The sequence below is a fragment of the Brienomyrus brachyistius genome, chromosome 15 (genome assembly GCF_023856365.1).
Source record: "Brienomyrus brachyistius isolate T26 chromosome 15, BBRACH_0.4, whole genome shotgun sequence".
Lineage (NCBI taxonomy): Eukaryota > Metazoa > Chordata > Actinopteri > Osteoglossiformes > Mormyridae > Brienomyrus > Brienomyrus brachyistius.
Window position 1 is genome coordinate 17916658 of NC_064547.1, and position 13862 is coordinate 17930519.

The following is a 13862-nucleotide window of genomic DNA, read 5'->3' on the forward strand; positions in this document are numbered from 1 at the left end:
GTAGGGCGTTCTTAGGCTTTGGAATAGCTGAGTCCAGTTTTTTTCTGTGTGTGTATGATCATTTTCTCCCATAGGTTTCCTTCAAGTGACCAGCTGAGGGAGGGAGGGAACATCTGTGGACTGGTCAAATTTAGCACGCCTGATAATCGGGCCCTTCACCAGCATCAATATAGCTGCCTTTAATACTGAGACGCCACAAATGGTATCCATGGGAAGTGGGGAAGCAAGCAAGCTCAGGTAAAATTTATCGCAGCACTGATCACCCTGACGGATGATTCTAATTTTTTTGAAGTTCATCCTCCTATCTTCTAACCGCGTATTTTGGTCAGGGTCGCGGGATTTTCCATTACTATAACGACAAAGTTAATATAAACGTTACTTTAAGAAATCAGTAGCGCTATGAAGAGTTGCAGGACTTTGGTCGGTCACAAGTTTGTGTTTTCCTAAACGTGAAGCATAACTTTCTGGGAGTTTAAAGAATACCATGAAGTATTGGTTCATCCACCCTTCTGGCGCTGTGCCCCCCCGCCCCATGGGTGTATCCCGTCTCCCCTGTTTCTGCTCCGATTGCAGTCTTAACGTGTTAGACAGTGTTTACAGTTTATTATGGGCATGCTGAAGTGATCTGCTCCTTTTTAACAAGTCTAGTTGTATCTCATCTGCATAATCCTATTTCAACATCCGTGTCCTAGTGGGAGCGCAGGAAGACACGAAAAAAAGAAATAAAAACTGCAATATCCTTCGTGGTTATTTTAATACATGACGGAGCGACTCTATAGACCAGTGATCCCGACTTTAAAAATGCGGTTCGCATTGATAATGGTGATGCTTCTCCTCGCCAGTTTTGCTGAGGGCAAACAGAAGGATTTTTACACTTTTAAGGTGGTGAATAGCAGAGGGAAGCTGGTGTCTTTGGAGAAATACCGGGGGTCGGTAAGTTTCTGCACTTCGGTACCGGACCGTCATTCTGTTAAATTTCTTTGTACCGATGTTCAAGCCATTGCATGTTCCAAAGGAATATCTGTGCATGACAATCAAAATTATTAAAGTATGTACATATATATTTATTTTCAGTACCGTCAAAACAAAATAACATTACAAACGTTTACGTTTCTCTGTTCTTTGTGTCCGGCATCTGTATACGTGGCAGGGGCAGCAAACGCTTAACTACATACTATTACTGGGGAAGGGTACTTTATTGTCCTATTAACTGCTAGATAACAAATGTAATAAAACGTTACAGTGCAATGACGCGTTATATATACACGTACAGAAACACATTCTGAAACTTGTGAACTTATTTGAAAGCTCCGTCCGCAACAGAGTTTAAATGTTTACTGTGTGATTGGAGTTAAATATGAATGAATGAACACACGAATACCGCGTTCGTTCAAACCAATGCCGCACGTCCGAGTTGTCAGCGTAAAAACATAGAAAAAGGCTGGGTGGGAAATGTTTTGATATGATTCAGATCATAAGATGAGCACTAAAACGAGGGGATCGATCCAATGTTCTCGCAACTGCCTGTCGAAGCCAGACTGTAATGTCTTTGACTTAACACTTGAGGTCGTGAGTGAATAACAGTAGGCCTAGTTATTCAAAATTTCAGTTTTTCGTTTTGCTGGGCCTTGAAATACTTGGCCAAATGTTTGAAATACGTTTTTACCGTGCAGTCTGGTTTCCTCTAAAGAGAAAGAAATTAGGAGACAACAGCAAATTTTTCAGTTTTGCTCATTTTTCAGTTTATGGGTATGCGCCTATGTAAAATGAACATTGTTTTTTGCAAACTCCAGCCTGGTTCTTCCCTGCTTCTCACTGATGAAGAGCTTCTTCCTTACTTTATAGGGCTTCATTCCTGCTTCTAGGAGCCTGTTATGAACTGTCTTAGCAGTGCACTTCACACCACTTAATGTTTCCCACTCCATTTGATGGTCACTTGAGGTCGTCTTCCGATTTATGAGACACTGCTGGATAACTTGACGGTCATCTCTGACGTTTGGCTTGGAGCCTGGAAGCATCCTGCCTCACAGTGTAGCCTTATGCCAGCAGATCCAGGATTAAACCAGGATTTAACAATGCAGGTGTTTTTGAAAAATATAGTGTGGTCTCTCAGTTTTTCCCACAGCTGTATTTAACTGTCTTATTCAAACGGCCCAGTTTATGATTTCTTTAGGCTAACAAAGAAGTCGTTGATGAAAGCGATTTGTAATGGACAGTAAAATATATGATTTTCTTGTGCACACCAAAGGGAACATCTGCTGACCATGGCAGCCTTTGTGTCTGTGTTCTGCTAAGATGTAGTTTTTATCATTTTTTCTGGTCCGATCCCGATACGGATATTATAATTATCTGTCAGTACCGATACCAATGTGATATTTTTCCCACTTTATCAACTAATGGAGATATTTGTATCAGTACATTTCAATGAGCGTGGTAAACATTCTGCATGTACCGCTGCAGTGACATGCAGGAAGATATGGTGGTCATGTTGCTGAATGAAAAGCTGTGTGGCTGCGCTACAGGAAGACATCCACTGCCAGCACGACTTACACGAGTCCGCTTCTTTGTTTTATTCATGGCAACGTTTGCAAAAACGAACAGAAACATTGTCTTGAAATGCAAGTTGTGCAATCAGTTCCCAAATTGAATATAATAAAAGAATCATAAAAATATCACTGTAAACCCGAAATAACCATTTCTGCCGAAAAAGTACATAAGTCTCCAGAATGAAACATACAAAGGAGCACAGATTCGACTTTTAAGTAGTAATTAACGAAACCTTAGAAAGAATACAAGTCTGAAGACATCTAGTTTGTATAAATTTTACTTTCTCCCAAAATTGTGACAGTTGGAAACGTTTGTGTTTATTAATCTTGTGTGAGTGACAGTAATTCGAATTAAATTCATTTAGCAGGTACTTTTCCAGAGCAACATAAAATTGGCAATGCAAAGTGAAACGGTCCTGAAGATATGGGGTTAATTTCAGGGCCTCCTTCAAATACCAGGCACAGCCAGCTAACCCTCTGAGCCACACAGCAGCCCTGGTAATAACCCTTTACTCTCCATGTGCAGGTATCGCTGGTAGTGAACGTAGCCAGCGAATGCGGCTACACAGAGGATCATTACACTGACCTCCAGCAGCTCCAGCGAGACTTTGGCCCCTACCACTTCAACGTGCTCGCCTTCCCCTGCAACCAGTTTGGCCAACAGGAGCCTGGCAGCGACAAGGAGATTGACAGCTTCGTGCGTCGAGTTTACGGTGTCAGTTTTCCCCTCTTCAGCAAGATCGCTGTGGTGGGAAGTGGGGCGAACAACGCTTACAAATATCTGACTGGTAAGTGAATCTCTCGCACAGTAGAAAAAAGTGTAGAAATATAGGCTGTTTCGTACGCATGCCCTTTAATAACCGTGCTCTTGATACACTGACGCAAGCAGGTGTTTCTGAAGCTAAAAACTATCCCTTTGTTCGGCTTAGTGGTAGTAAATTAATGTGATTTTTAATGTCAGCTAGAGGCTTTGTAAGTGTTTGGTTTTTTCATGTGTTAGTTACAGTAATGTGAGATGGATTTGAACTGAACGTTAGACTGACATCTTCGAGAACGAATGGCAGAAGATGCCTTCTTGTGATTCTGACTTGATGCGACGCCAGAACTAAAATCCTCTCTTGCTACTTTGACAGAATCTTCTGAAAAGGAGCCGAATTGGAATTTCTGGAAGTACCTGATCGACGTGAATGGGAAGGTGGTCAACGCGTGGGGGCCTACCACCCCTGTGAAGGAGATCCGGCCACTGATCGCAGACATGGTGCGACACATCATCCTGAAGAAGAAAGTGGAGCTTTAGGGTGTTGAAGCGGAAAGCTTGACGAGGTCCGATGGAGGAGGAAGAGGAGGAGGAGGAGTGACTGAAAATCACAACTACAGGCCTGGTGCCACATCCATAGAGTGTTTTCAGGAATGTCTATGAATCACACAAGAGTCTACATAAATGGGGCAATTAAGGCCAGTCATAATGAAGAGTAACTTTAACAACAAGAAAACAACGATGAAAGACAGCATGTCTGCCTTTGCATTCAACATGAAAACACGTTAATTTGTTTTGAGTATCCATTCATCCATCCATCCAAAGTGTGCTCATCCTGTTCAGGGTCTGGGGGCTGGAGCCTTCCCTTAAACTATATGGAATTCATTTCATACTATTAATGCCTCGTAAAAGAGCATTTTAACAAAAGGGATAATTCTGAAAGGGATCAGATAAGGTGATCTGAACAGAATTTTAAAAGCAAAATACGCTGTGTGTTTCTTTCCACCGTCATCGTTATGACATAACAGCCTGTGGTGACCCTTTGCTTCTGCAGATGTCGTAGAACCATGCAAATACTGTCTCGTTGATAATCGCCTTTATCGACGGGTGTAATCAGCGAAACACGCTTCATGCTAAATTATGGTCTTTTGGTGGTAAATAGTGCCTTAATCATTATATTACACAGAGACACACGCCATTGTGCTTGTTAGCTAGGAGGTGGGGCCCAGTGAGGGTCACGTTCCATCCCAGTGAATTTGCACATCAACACACCTTGGCAGGAAAAACCGAAAAACATCTGATCTTCCGCGGTTGTGTTTCCTGCCGTATAGCAGTCATTTACATAAACGCGTAAGTGTTACTGGGCCACCATCCAATTGCTCTGCCTGTCATTGTCATTCATTGCCTTTTTAATTTTAGAAATTCTTTCATCCTTAGTTCACTCAGCAGGGCACTGGCACCTTTGGGTTGTTCATTTTAAGTGGCATCAGTCTTCTTTTGTAATTTTGTGTGTTTAGAAATAAAAAAATAAACTTTTCTAAGCTCAGTGCCTCAATGTTTTATATAACCTGCCTAAAGTTTTATCTTAAAGAACAGATACTTACTCACTCAAAGTTATTTCTACAGCTGAAAGGACACATATAAACATATCAGTGTCAGTTTCATGTACATATATTACACAACATAAAATCATATGAATTTCACATCACCTTACGTTGAACTGTGAACTGTGCTAATCATGTGCATGTCATAAGAAACATTTGCTGCCAACAAAAACCTTCCAGTGTCGAAACACTTTCTTCTTCCTGTTAAAAACTGAGCAAACCTTATGGTGAACTTACCCATCTGGTTTTTTTTTCCTTGCCGTGATGCTGAGGTGTTTGTCGGAGATAAGCCCAGCTCAAAGCATGTTTTTATGCCATTTGATTAACAAGGTAGTTTAGCCGTCGCTTTGTAATAGATAAACACCCAGGGACATCGCCAAAGGGAGAAGATGGAGAGCAGGTGACTGATTCACAGCTCTTAAGCAAACCAGTAGTTTGTTTAACTCTGTCCAATATAATTTACTTATTTATGGTGTGGGGGGGGGGCATGGTGGTTAGCATTGTCGCCTCACACCTCTGGGACCAGGGTCTGACGCTGGGTCTGTGTGTAAGGAGTTAGAATCGTCTCCCCATGTCGTCGTGGGGTTTCCTCCGGATGCTCTGGTTTCCCCCCACAGTCCAAAAACATGCGGAGGCTAATTGAAGTTACCAAACTGTCTGTATATGTGAGTGTGCCGTGTCATGGGTTGGTGCCCCCCGCCCTGGGTTGTTCCCTGCCTTGCGCACATAGCCTCTGGAATAGGACTCCCGTGACCCTGAATAGAACAAACGGTTACAGAAAATGAATGGATGATGCGGGGGCTTAAGATTTGTTTTGTATTCATTTATTTAGGGCCAAGTGTGAAAAAAAATCCCCTGTGTATTTTATTATTGCTGTAAACAAACATAAATATCAATATTTAATAGCTCTCTAAAGTAAACAGACGTCAGTTTGCTGAATATATTTACATACTTCCAGGCGAAAATCATAAAAAGCAGTGTGGCGGAAATCTCTGAAAAAGCGTATCTAAAAGAGTGAGCAGTTCACTGTTTAGATGTGGTATAACATAGCATTTAGGAAAGGCGACCGGTGTTCGCAACCCAGAGTCACCCAGCTATCCGAAGGATTAATTAATGGGAATATAAGACGACACCAATTTTTCAGACGTATTTTGAGGGAAAAAGAAACGTCTTATATTTGGGTTAACACAACACATTTATATAGTGCTTTTCAAAACACCCAACCGGCTTTACAGAACTGATGGGAGAGCATTTCAACCATCACTGTGTAACACCCCCCTGGACCATGCAACAGAGCCATTCTGCACCGGTACGCTCACCACAAAGTAGCTAAGGTGCTGAGGGGGGAGGAGAAAATTCACCAGTTAAATATAGGGGATGGTTGGAGCCCATATTTGATACGGCTGCAGTGGGTAATTTTAGCCTGGACATCAGGGTACCACCCCTACTCTTTCAAAAGATGCCCAGGGATCTTTTACATCTCATCCGAAGGACAGTGCCATTTTTACAGCACAGTGTCCCCATCACTGCACTGGAGGATTGGGATGCACACAGACCACAGGATGAGCTTCCCTGTCACTGCACTGGAGCATTGGGATGCACACAGACCACAGGATGAGCTTCCCTGTCACTGCACTGGAGCATTGGGATCCACACAGACCACAGGGTGAACTTCCCTGTCACTGCACTGGGGCATTGGGATGCACACAGACCACAGGATGGGCTTCCCTGTCACTGCACTGGGGCATTGGGATGCACACAGACCACAGGATGAGCTTCCCTGTCACTGCACTGGGGCATTGGGATGCACACAGACCACAGGATGAGCTTCCCTGTCACTGCACTGGAGCATTGGGATCCACACAGACCACAGGATAGACTAACCAGTTGGCCACACCAACACCTCTTCCAGCAGCAGCCTAGTTGGTCTCCCATCCAAGTACTGGCCAGGCCCAAACTGGCGAGCTTCAGATGGGTTACCTGGTCTAGGGGGGTGTGGCTGCAGAAAATGAACCGGAATGTTCTGGAATTCTATCTGACGTGTAAGTTTCCCAAATAATAGTGACTTAATGATGAATAAAACATTGATAATCTGAACAATGATAGGTTTTAAAAGGAAAGTCAACCACAGAGATGGCAAAAGTCTAATATGTATCAAAAGTTCAATATTCAATGCATGTACACCTTAAAACCAGGGAACTTCAGCATTATAATTTGTGAAAAGCTACACTAAGAGTGATTGTTTTGTTTGGAAATTAGAAACGTTTCAGATGAGGAATATTATGTATTTAATATTCATACATTTCTAAATACACATGTACTCTACATATACACAAATATCCACACACTTGAATCAGTTGAATAAATACCGAATCTTTTATATTATGGGCTGCTCTGGCATTAGATGCTATTAAAATTGCACTTGGCATTATTAAATTGAATATCTTCACCCAGGTTTTTATTTCAGCACAATGTCATTTTCTGTTCCTCAAAATCCTTGCCCCTCCCTTTTTGGTTTAAATCTGATTTACCACCCACAGGTGTCTCCTTCCTTCACAGATGTCCTGTGGAAACTGGATTAAGGTACTACGGCTCTCAAGTGATTCATCTCAATAGGTCAGTCACACACTGATCTAGAATGTTCTTATCACCTTCGTCTGCTATTAATGAAATGGTGGAGAAAATCATAACAAGACCACTGGCTTAGCTGGAGTCTGGCATAGAACACTGTGGTAGGGACTGCATGATCTGAGAACGTAGCTCTTCTTTCAGTAATGCCAGCAATTTCAGACAGAAGAATTTTAATAAGCAGAAAAACTTTCGGTTAATTTGGGTCATACTGTAATTTGTTGGCTGAGGATTTATGCAGGTCTGTAGAGCTGAAAATTCATAGGATATTTTCTTCATAGCGCAAGCTGGTTTAATAAATTTGAAAACGAAAGGATTTTCACATGTTCATTTTATATATAATATTCAGAAAAAAAACATCCTAAGATTTAAAAAGACTCACAGGATGCTTGAAAATAACCCTCAAGACTAAGTGCAATCCAAGTTCCTGAGTGACAAAACAGGAAAGGATTGCTGCATTAAAAGCAGCCAGAAAGTCCTTCAGGATGACAAACGGAGCCGCAGGTGATGCACTCGCAGACGTTTGCTGCGTTATCAGACTGCACCGGACATCACGCTGGAGAAAGTTCATGCATGTAGGGACACTGACATCACCAATGAAGCTGTGTCACTGAAGAGTCATTTATGGAATATTTATGTATTGATATAATATAACTTGCAGCATCATATCCCTGGCACAGAACTGCATAAGCGACTGGAAGGTGGATAGATAAAACAGAAAGGAATGACATCGAAAAGAAATGTGCGCTGTGTCTTTAAGCCGAATAAACAAGACTTCATTAATTTTTTTAAATGAGACAAAAGGCACCAACTTCCAACCATTTATCTTGGTCAGGATGGGGGGTGGATGGTGAACAATCATCCTATACTTATTCAACAAACTACCGTCAAAAATTTTGTTCGAATTCTACAATGTTTGTTGTAGATGTATTTATTTAAATTTTATTATGTGTTATATCTGTCTATTTCATTCAGTGTTGTGACCTGTTGTAGTCACTCTCAGAAGACTCAAGTCACAACCAGAGTCAAGTTCAAGACCCTGGTTCTGGCTTGGTAAGCAGGAAATGACTTTGGACCGCATTAGCAACAGGACACTATCGAGCCATTCAACCAGCACTGCTCACCAAGAAAGGGCTTAATAATCCATTCACCCAGCACTGCTCACCGAGAAAGCCCCTAATAATCCATTCACCCAACACTGCTCACCAAGAAAGTGCCTAATAATCCATTCACCTAGCACTGCTCACTGAGAAAGGGCCTAATAATCCATTCACCCAACACTGCTCACCAAGAAAGGGCTTAATAATCCCTTCACTTTATAGAAAAACTGCTGAATCTGTAATTAAATGTAACAGCATGATGCTGCAAAATCATCAGATTTTGACTGGCATGTAAATTCGTCACTAAACATTAAATATAAACTAAGACTCTATAATAGAAATTGTACACTGCCAAAGATATCTCACTCAGGAGCACACAGAAGATACTGTATCAAAATCGTCATAAATACCTAAATAAAACATCTGAGATTAATCTCTCTTAAACACACCTTTCACCACAATAAACATAACATTCTTATAATGACCTTGTCATCCGAAAATTTCTGATTGCAGCATTAATTACATTGTCAGCCAGAGAAACTTCATTGAACATTATAGGTACATTTGAACCGTATGTGAGTTTTTTCATGGTGTTCAAACAATCCTGACAAACTGAAAATTAATCAATTTGTTCACAGCTACGACAATTAATCCAACACAGAATCAAACTGTAAACATGGGCACATGTAAAGGTATTAATTCTTGCGTGTAAAAGTACTTGTCCATACTGTAAACAATTCAGATTCTGATACACATTAATTTGAAAATGAAACACTATAACTAGCGAACTGGTTCATATACTATTTTAGATTCTACCAGGTTTCATCTATCTGACAATGTATCGTGATTTAAGTGGGATACGGATGAAAATATTCTTTTGAAAATTATTTACTGCAGGCGATTTAAATTTAATCAAATCATTTCCAGCTACACAGCTTGTAGTCCCTCCTGGGTATGGAAAATACATTTAAAGAACGATCTAAAGCTCAATTTGTCAGTGTATCTGTCAGCAGTGTAATGTTGCATTATGATATTCTTGGTAAGTGCATTACCTTTAAATAAGTGCATTACTTAATATTAAAAGTAAATTCTTTTCCACTGCAGGGAAGCTCATTTAATCACGCTTTGGAATAATGGTCTTGTATCATACATCGTTTTGAATGTGCTCTGAATCATACATTATTGAGCAGAAACAGCTACAGTAACTGGAATTTTTGCTTGCCGTTAATGAAATAGTAAAAATAATTATTATATTTTATTATATTTTGTTATTATAATTGCTCTTATATGGCACCTTTCACAGACCCAAGGTCGCTTTACAAGGAGAAGGAAAAAAATGTAAGTAGTTCAGGGAGAGAAATGTTCATGAAACCTGTAGGTTTTTAATTCAGATTTAAAAGTAATGAATGAAGAACAATCATGGAGAGATTAACGAAGTGAATTACAGAGTAATGTGGGTTCCTCCACCGTTCTAGAGGGGCCCAGTTCAGGGGCTTTATTAAAAGACAACAGGGCATCAAAGCGATCAATGTCATGGCCGCCAAGCTGAGGAAAAAGAGACGCTTACCTGTCCAAAATTCACACTCTTGCACTATTTCTAAAATGGTTCACAACCGACTCAGCTCATGTAAACCAGGTTATCAAGATTATAATATTATCTGGGAAATTATCTCAAAAAATTATGTTTGAAGCTCTTGGGCAAACAGTGGACCTTTTGCCCAGGGGTGGAATGGCAACAAAAAGCAGGTCGAGAGTTTGCAGTCAGGAGGCTCCAGGTTCAGGGACGGATTACGGACCGGGCCAGCGGGGCCGCTGCCCAGGAGCCCTTGGGGTGCAGGGGGCCCGTGGGGCCCCTAGCTCAAAACAATTTGCAACGCTTATCAACAATGTATTTTCATTTGTCTATTTTAGAGGGCCTACATTCTTTGATCCTCTGCCTACAAGGGCCCCTGACCCTATAGGGAGGGCGTTTGGCTGCAAGGGCCCTTGAATTGTGGTGGTTGTGGTGGTGGTGCTGGTGGTGGGGGGGGGGGGGGGGGGGCTCGCGAACGTTTTGCCCAGGGGCCCACACAACCCATAATCCGTCCCTGTCCAGGTTGATATTTTCCGCCGATGGGGGTAGTGGGAGGACTCCCCCTTGGAATATTATGTTGCGGAAACCGGCGCTCATTAGACTGACCCACCAGAAAATTTACGGAACTTCCTGATTCTCAGTCTGCTCCTGCTTTTACCTAAATCATTCAGCAACATCATTGCCATGTTTGTGTGTGACAATGCAGCGTCTCTCTCCATTAAAACATGCGCTTTCAGCAGCGGTGAAAAACAGAAAACCCTGACAAGGAGAAGAAAACAGGAAATGGTTGAATTCATGACGCAAAGAGGTCTGGGACTTTATTCATTCTTCTAAATTGGGGGATACAGTTAAGCTGTGGTTTATCGCATCGTCCACTAAAGTCACCCAGGAGTTTCGTTGATCATTCTCCTCCACACTTTCAGGTTCATGCTTCCATTTCTCTTTTTATTTCATATGAACCATTAGTCATTTGGCTTCCTCTGCTGCCCCCTGGAGGACGGGCTCCCCTTTTTGGTCTGGTTCGTCCCAAGGTTTGTCCTTACTAGGGCGTTTTCCATGCCACTGTCGCCTCTGGCTTGCACACTGGGGGCTTCGGGCAGAGATAATGTAACGCACTTTGAGACAATGTCATGTTGTGCACTATAGACATAAAATAGAATTGAATTGAATTGAATTGAATTGAAAGTGTTGGGGGAAATTGTGTTAAATTTTGTGTAAAAGGCCGCATACCTTACTGATCCCGTGTCAGTTGCACACAGCTTTTCCTCGCCGCCCCTTCATTTGATTTTGAAGATAAGTGATACGATCTTCGCATGGATTTAAAGCGAAAACCTGAATGCTGAAGTTTGACACTGATTTTCATGACACCGCTGTTATTGGATTTGCATAATACTGTTGTTATTGAGGAGCATAAACTGCAGCAGAATTTTTATTATTCGATTCATGATTTTCTCCACAATTTGGCCACTTGCAGGTGTCTGGCTGTATGAAAATGTAAAATAAAAATATGTAAGGAGGTCAGCTTGGCAGCTGGTTGGTTGTTGTCCTTTTCAGTCCCACAAAACACAGACCATTGAAATACAGACACAGACCATTGAAATAGGACATATTATCTTATATGGATGCTGTGCTCTGCTGTTGTACCAGATAAGGGAGCCTTTTAAGCAACGTTACTGCTGAAAATATCAAGTTATATAATTGAGTGAAATGTTAATTTGGGTATTGTACAGCTCAAAATGGTCTCTCTATGAAAGCGCAGGTGAATTATGAATGCTGAATATTTCTGGTCCATATGTACTTACTGTAAAATATCATTAAGAGGTGATACAATGTGGCAAATTATTGTCAGTACTATTGATTCTGGCCCTGTCATATTTTATAGAAGAAGATAAGTATTAAAGGTTTGAACATTGATGCATGAAGTAACCTTAAATCTTACATATTCAAGCATTGAGCAGATCATTGTTTATGCTGATGGCATGAACACATTACCTAACATTATTTCATAAAGGCAATCGTCTCAGGAAATCTCACGTCTTATTTGATTTCAGCTACGAATTACTGGCGACAAAGTTTTATATATATATATATAAATATATAGTCCAGATGCATCAATGCAGAGTCCAGAGCCAATCCTGCAAGTTATGGGCATAAGGCAGGGAATCGTTGGTTGGGGCAACAACCCATCGCAGGGGACGCACACCAATCACACTGCATTCGCTCACACAGTCACACATGCAATCTGGCAACTCCAATTTGCCTTAGTCTGTTTTTGGACTGTGGGGGACTGGTTATAGGGTCTTGGACAGAAACACCAGCACAAAAATGCAACACATAATTCCATTTAAGTGACTTCTGAGTCCTGGCTTGTCTAGAATAATGACAATCATAACTAACAGGCTGTCCCACAGTCTTTTTCCATAAAGTGTAAAAATACAAGTGACACACGTTTTCATGCATGTGACTGCATGTACTTCCACAAATTCTCGAGAGTCAGAGAGACGTAGCCTGGAAGTAGAACATTTAGGCTACGAAGGTCTGAAAGACTGAGAACCTGCTGCTTTATGAAATCATAAGAGTATTGCTCATTAATGTTAATTATTTAACATTAATGTTAATTAATTATAAAAATTAAACCAAGTAGCTGGCAGCCGCATGCTTGGGATGGAATATCTGCCTCGTTCATGGTTTGGACGACATTGTCTGATACATAAATAAATGTAAATAACTAATTTGACTAAAGAGCTCAAGGATGATGTGCCCTGGTTCAGGTCCAAGTCATATCTCACTGGAAACCACTAGCAGTGTAACAAAGTTGGAGGTAGAGGGTAATATCCATATTCATTGCTCTCTGGAAGAACGGCCCGGTGTTTGCTGGCATTCAGAGCCGCGTTGCTCTTTCTGGGGATCTTTAATTGGCCTGCGTTAGGGACTGTAATTAGAGGAGTACATTTCAGTCCTAGGATCTTCCTACTTGGTGGTCTCAAGGGTTACTAGACAGAGATTTTATTCTGATTAAGAGAAAATCAGGAAAAATCAGCAAACAAGCCTAGTGTGGAACTGAGTTAGCATTGTCATAGCATATGAGTTTACAATAAAAACACATAACTTTCATTATGTCATTAAATTCCTCCTTCGGGAATTGTGGCGTAATATGTCCAAATCTGGAACACTCACACAAAACACTATTTCAAAATTGTTAAAAATACCCCATTCAACACAATGTGACTGAATGGCTGATCGATGAGCTGGGTACTGCAAAACCTACATACCGCAATGAAAAGCTGATTGTAGTCTGTGGGGGACAGGAAAACAGAGAGTCCTCTGTCCTAAAATGCAACTCAAATGTCATCCAAGGTGATTCTTTATCTACCAGAGGTGGAGATTTCAGGTCCAGAGAGTACAAATCCAGACCAAGATTTTGTTTCAGCCAACCAGTCGAGTCCTCTGTGACTGCGACTCTTTATACTCAACTGGTTGGCTGAAACAAAACCTTGGTCTGGATCTGTACTCTCTGGACCTGAACTCTTCACTTCTGCTGTCCACGTTGGCTCTGCTTGCTTCCCGGAGAATATGATAATGAACCCGATGGTACTATGTGTGACATCTACACACTGTCAGTTTCTCCTAACACCTTTGCCGCGATTATTAGGC

General features: G+C 41.3%; 2 protein-coding genes across 2 annotated transcripts in view; both read left to right on the top strand.

The window, feature by feature from the left end:
• tmco1 (transmembrane and coiled-coil domains 1) overlaps nucleotides 1-13862 on the top strand; it is a 153132-nt gene that overhangs the window by 29015 nt on the left and 110255 nt on the right. The gene's annotated exons all lie outside the window — the stretch shown is intronic.
• On the top strand, nucleotides 536-4839 carry gpx7 (glutathione peroxidase 7). Its single transcript, XM_048976677.1, has 3 exons — nucleotides 536-933; nucleotides 3073-3334; nucleotides 3680-4839. The coding sequence occupies exons 1-3, from the start codon at nucleotides 760-762 to the stop codon at nucleotides 3841-3843; spliced, it is 600 nt and encodes a 199-aa protein (XP_048832634.1). The 5' UTR covers nucleotides 536-759; the 3' UTR covers nucleotides 3844-4839.

Bases quoted from the DNA above. Each gene is read 5' to 3' on its own strand.
- gpx7 (XM_048976677.1), top strand. From the start codon at position 760: ATGACGGAGCGACTCTATAGACCAGTGATCCCGACTTTAAAAATGCGG. The intron at 934-3,072 runs GTAAGTTTCTGC...CTCCATGTGCAG, and splicing joins TGGAGAAATACCGGGGGTCG to GTATCGCTGGTAGTGAACGT. The intron at 3,335-3,679 runs GTAAGTGAATCT...CTACTTTGACAG, and splicing joins CGCTTACAAATATCTGACTG to AATCTTCTGAAAAGGAGCCG.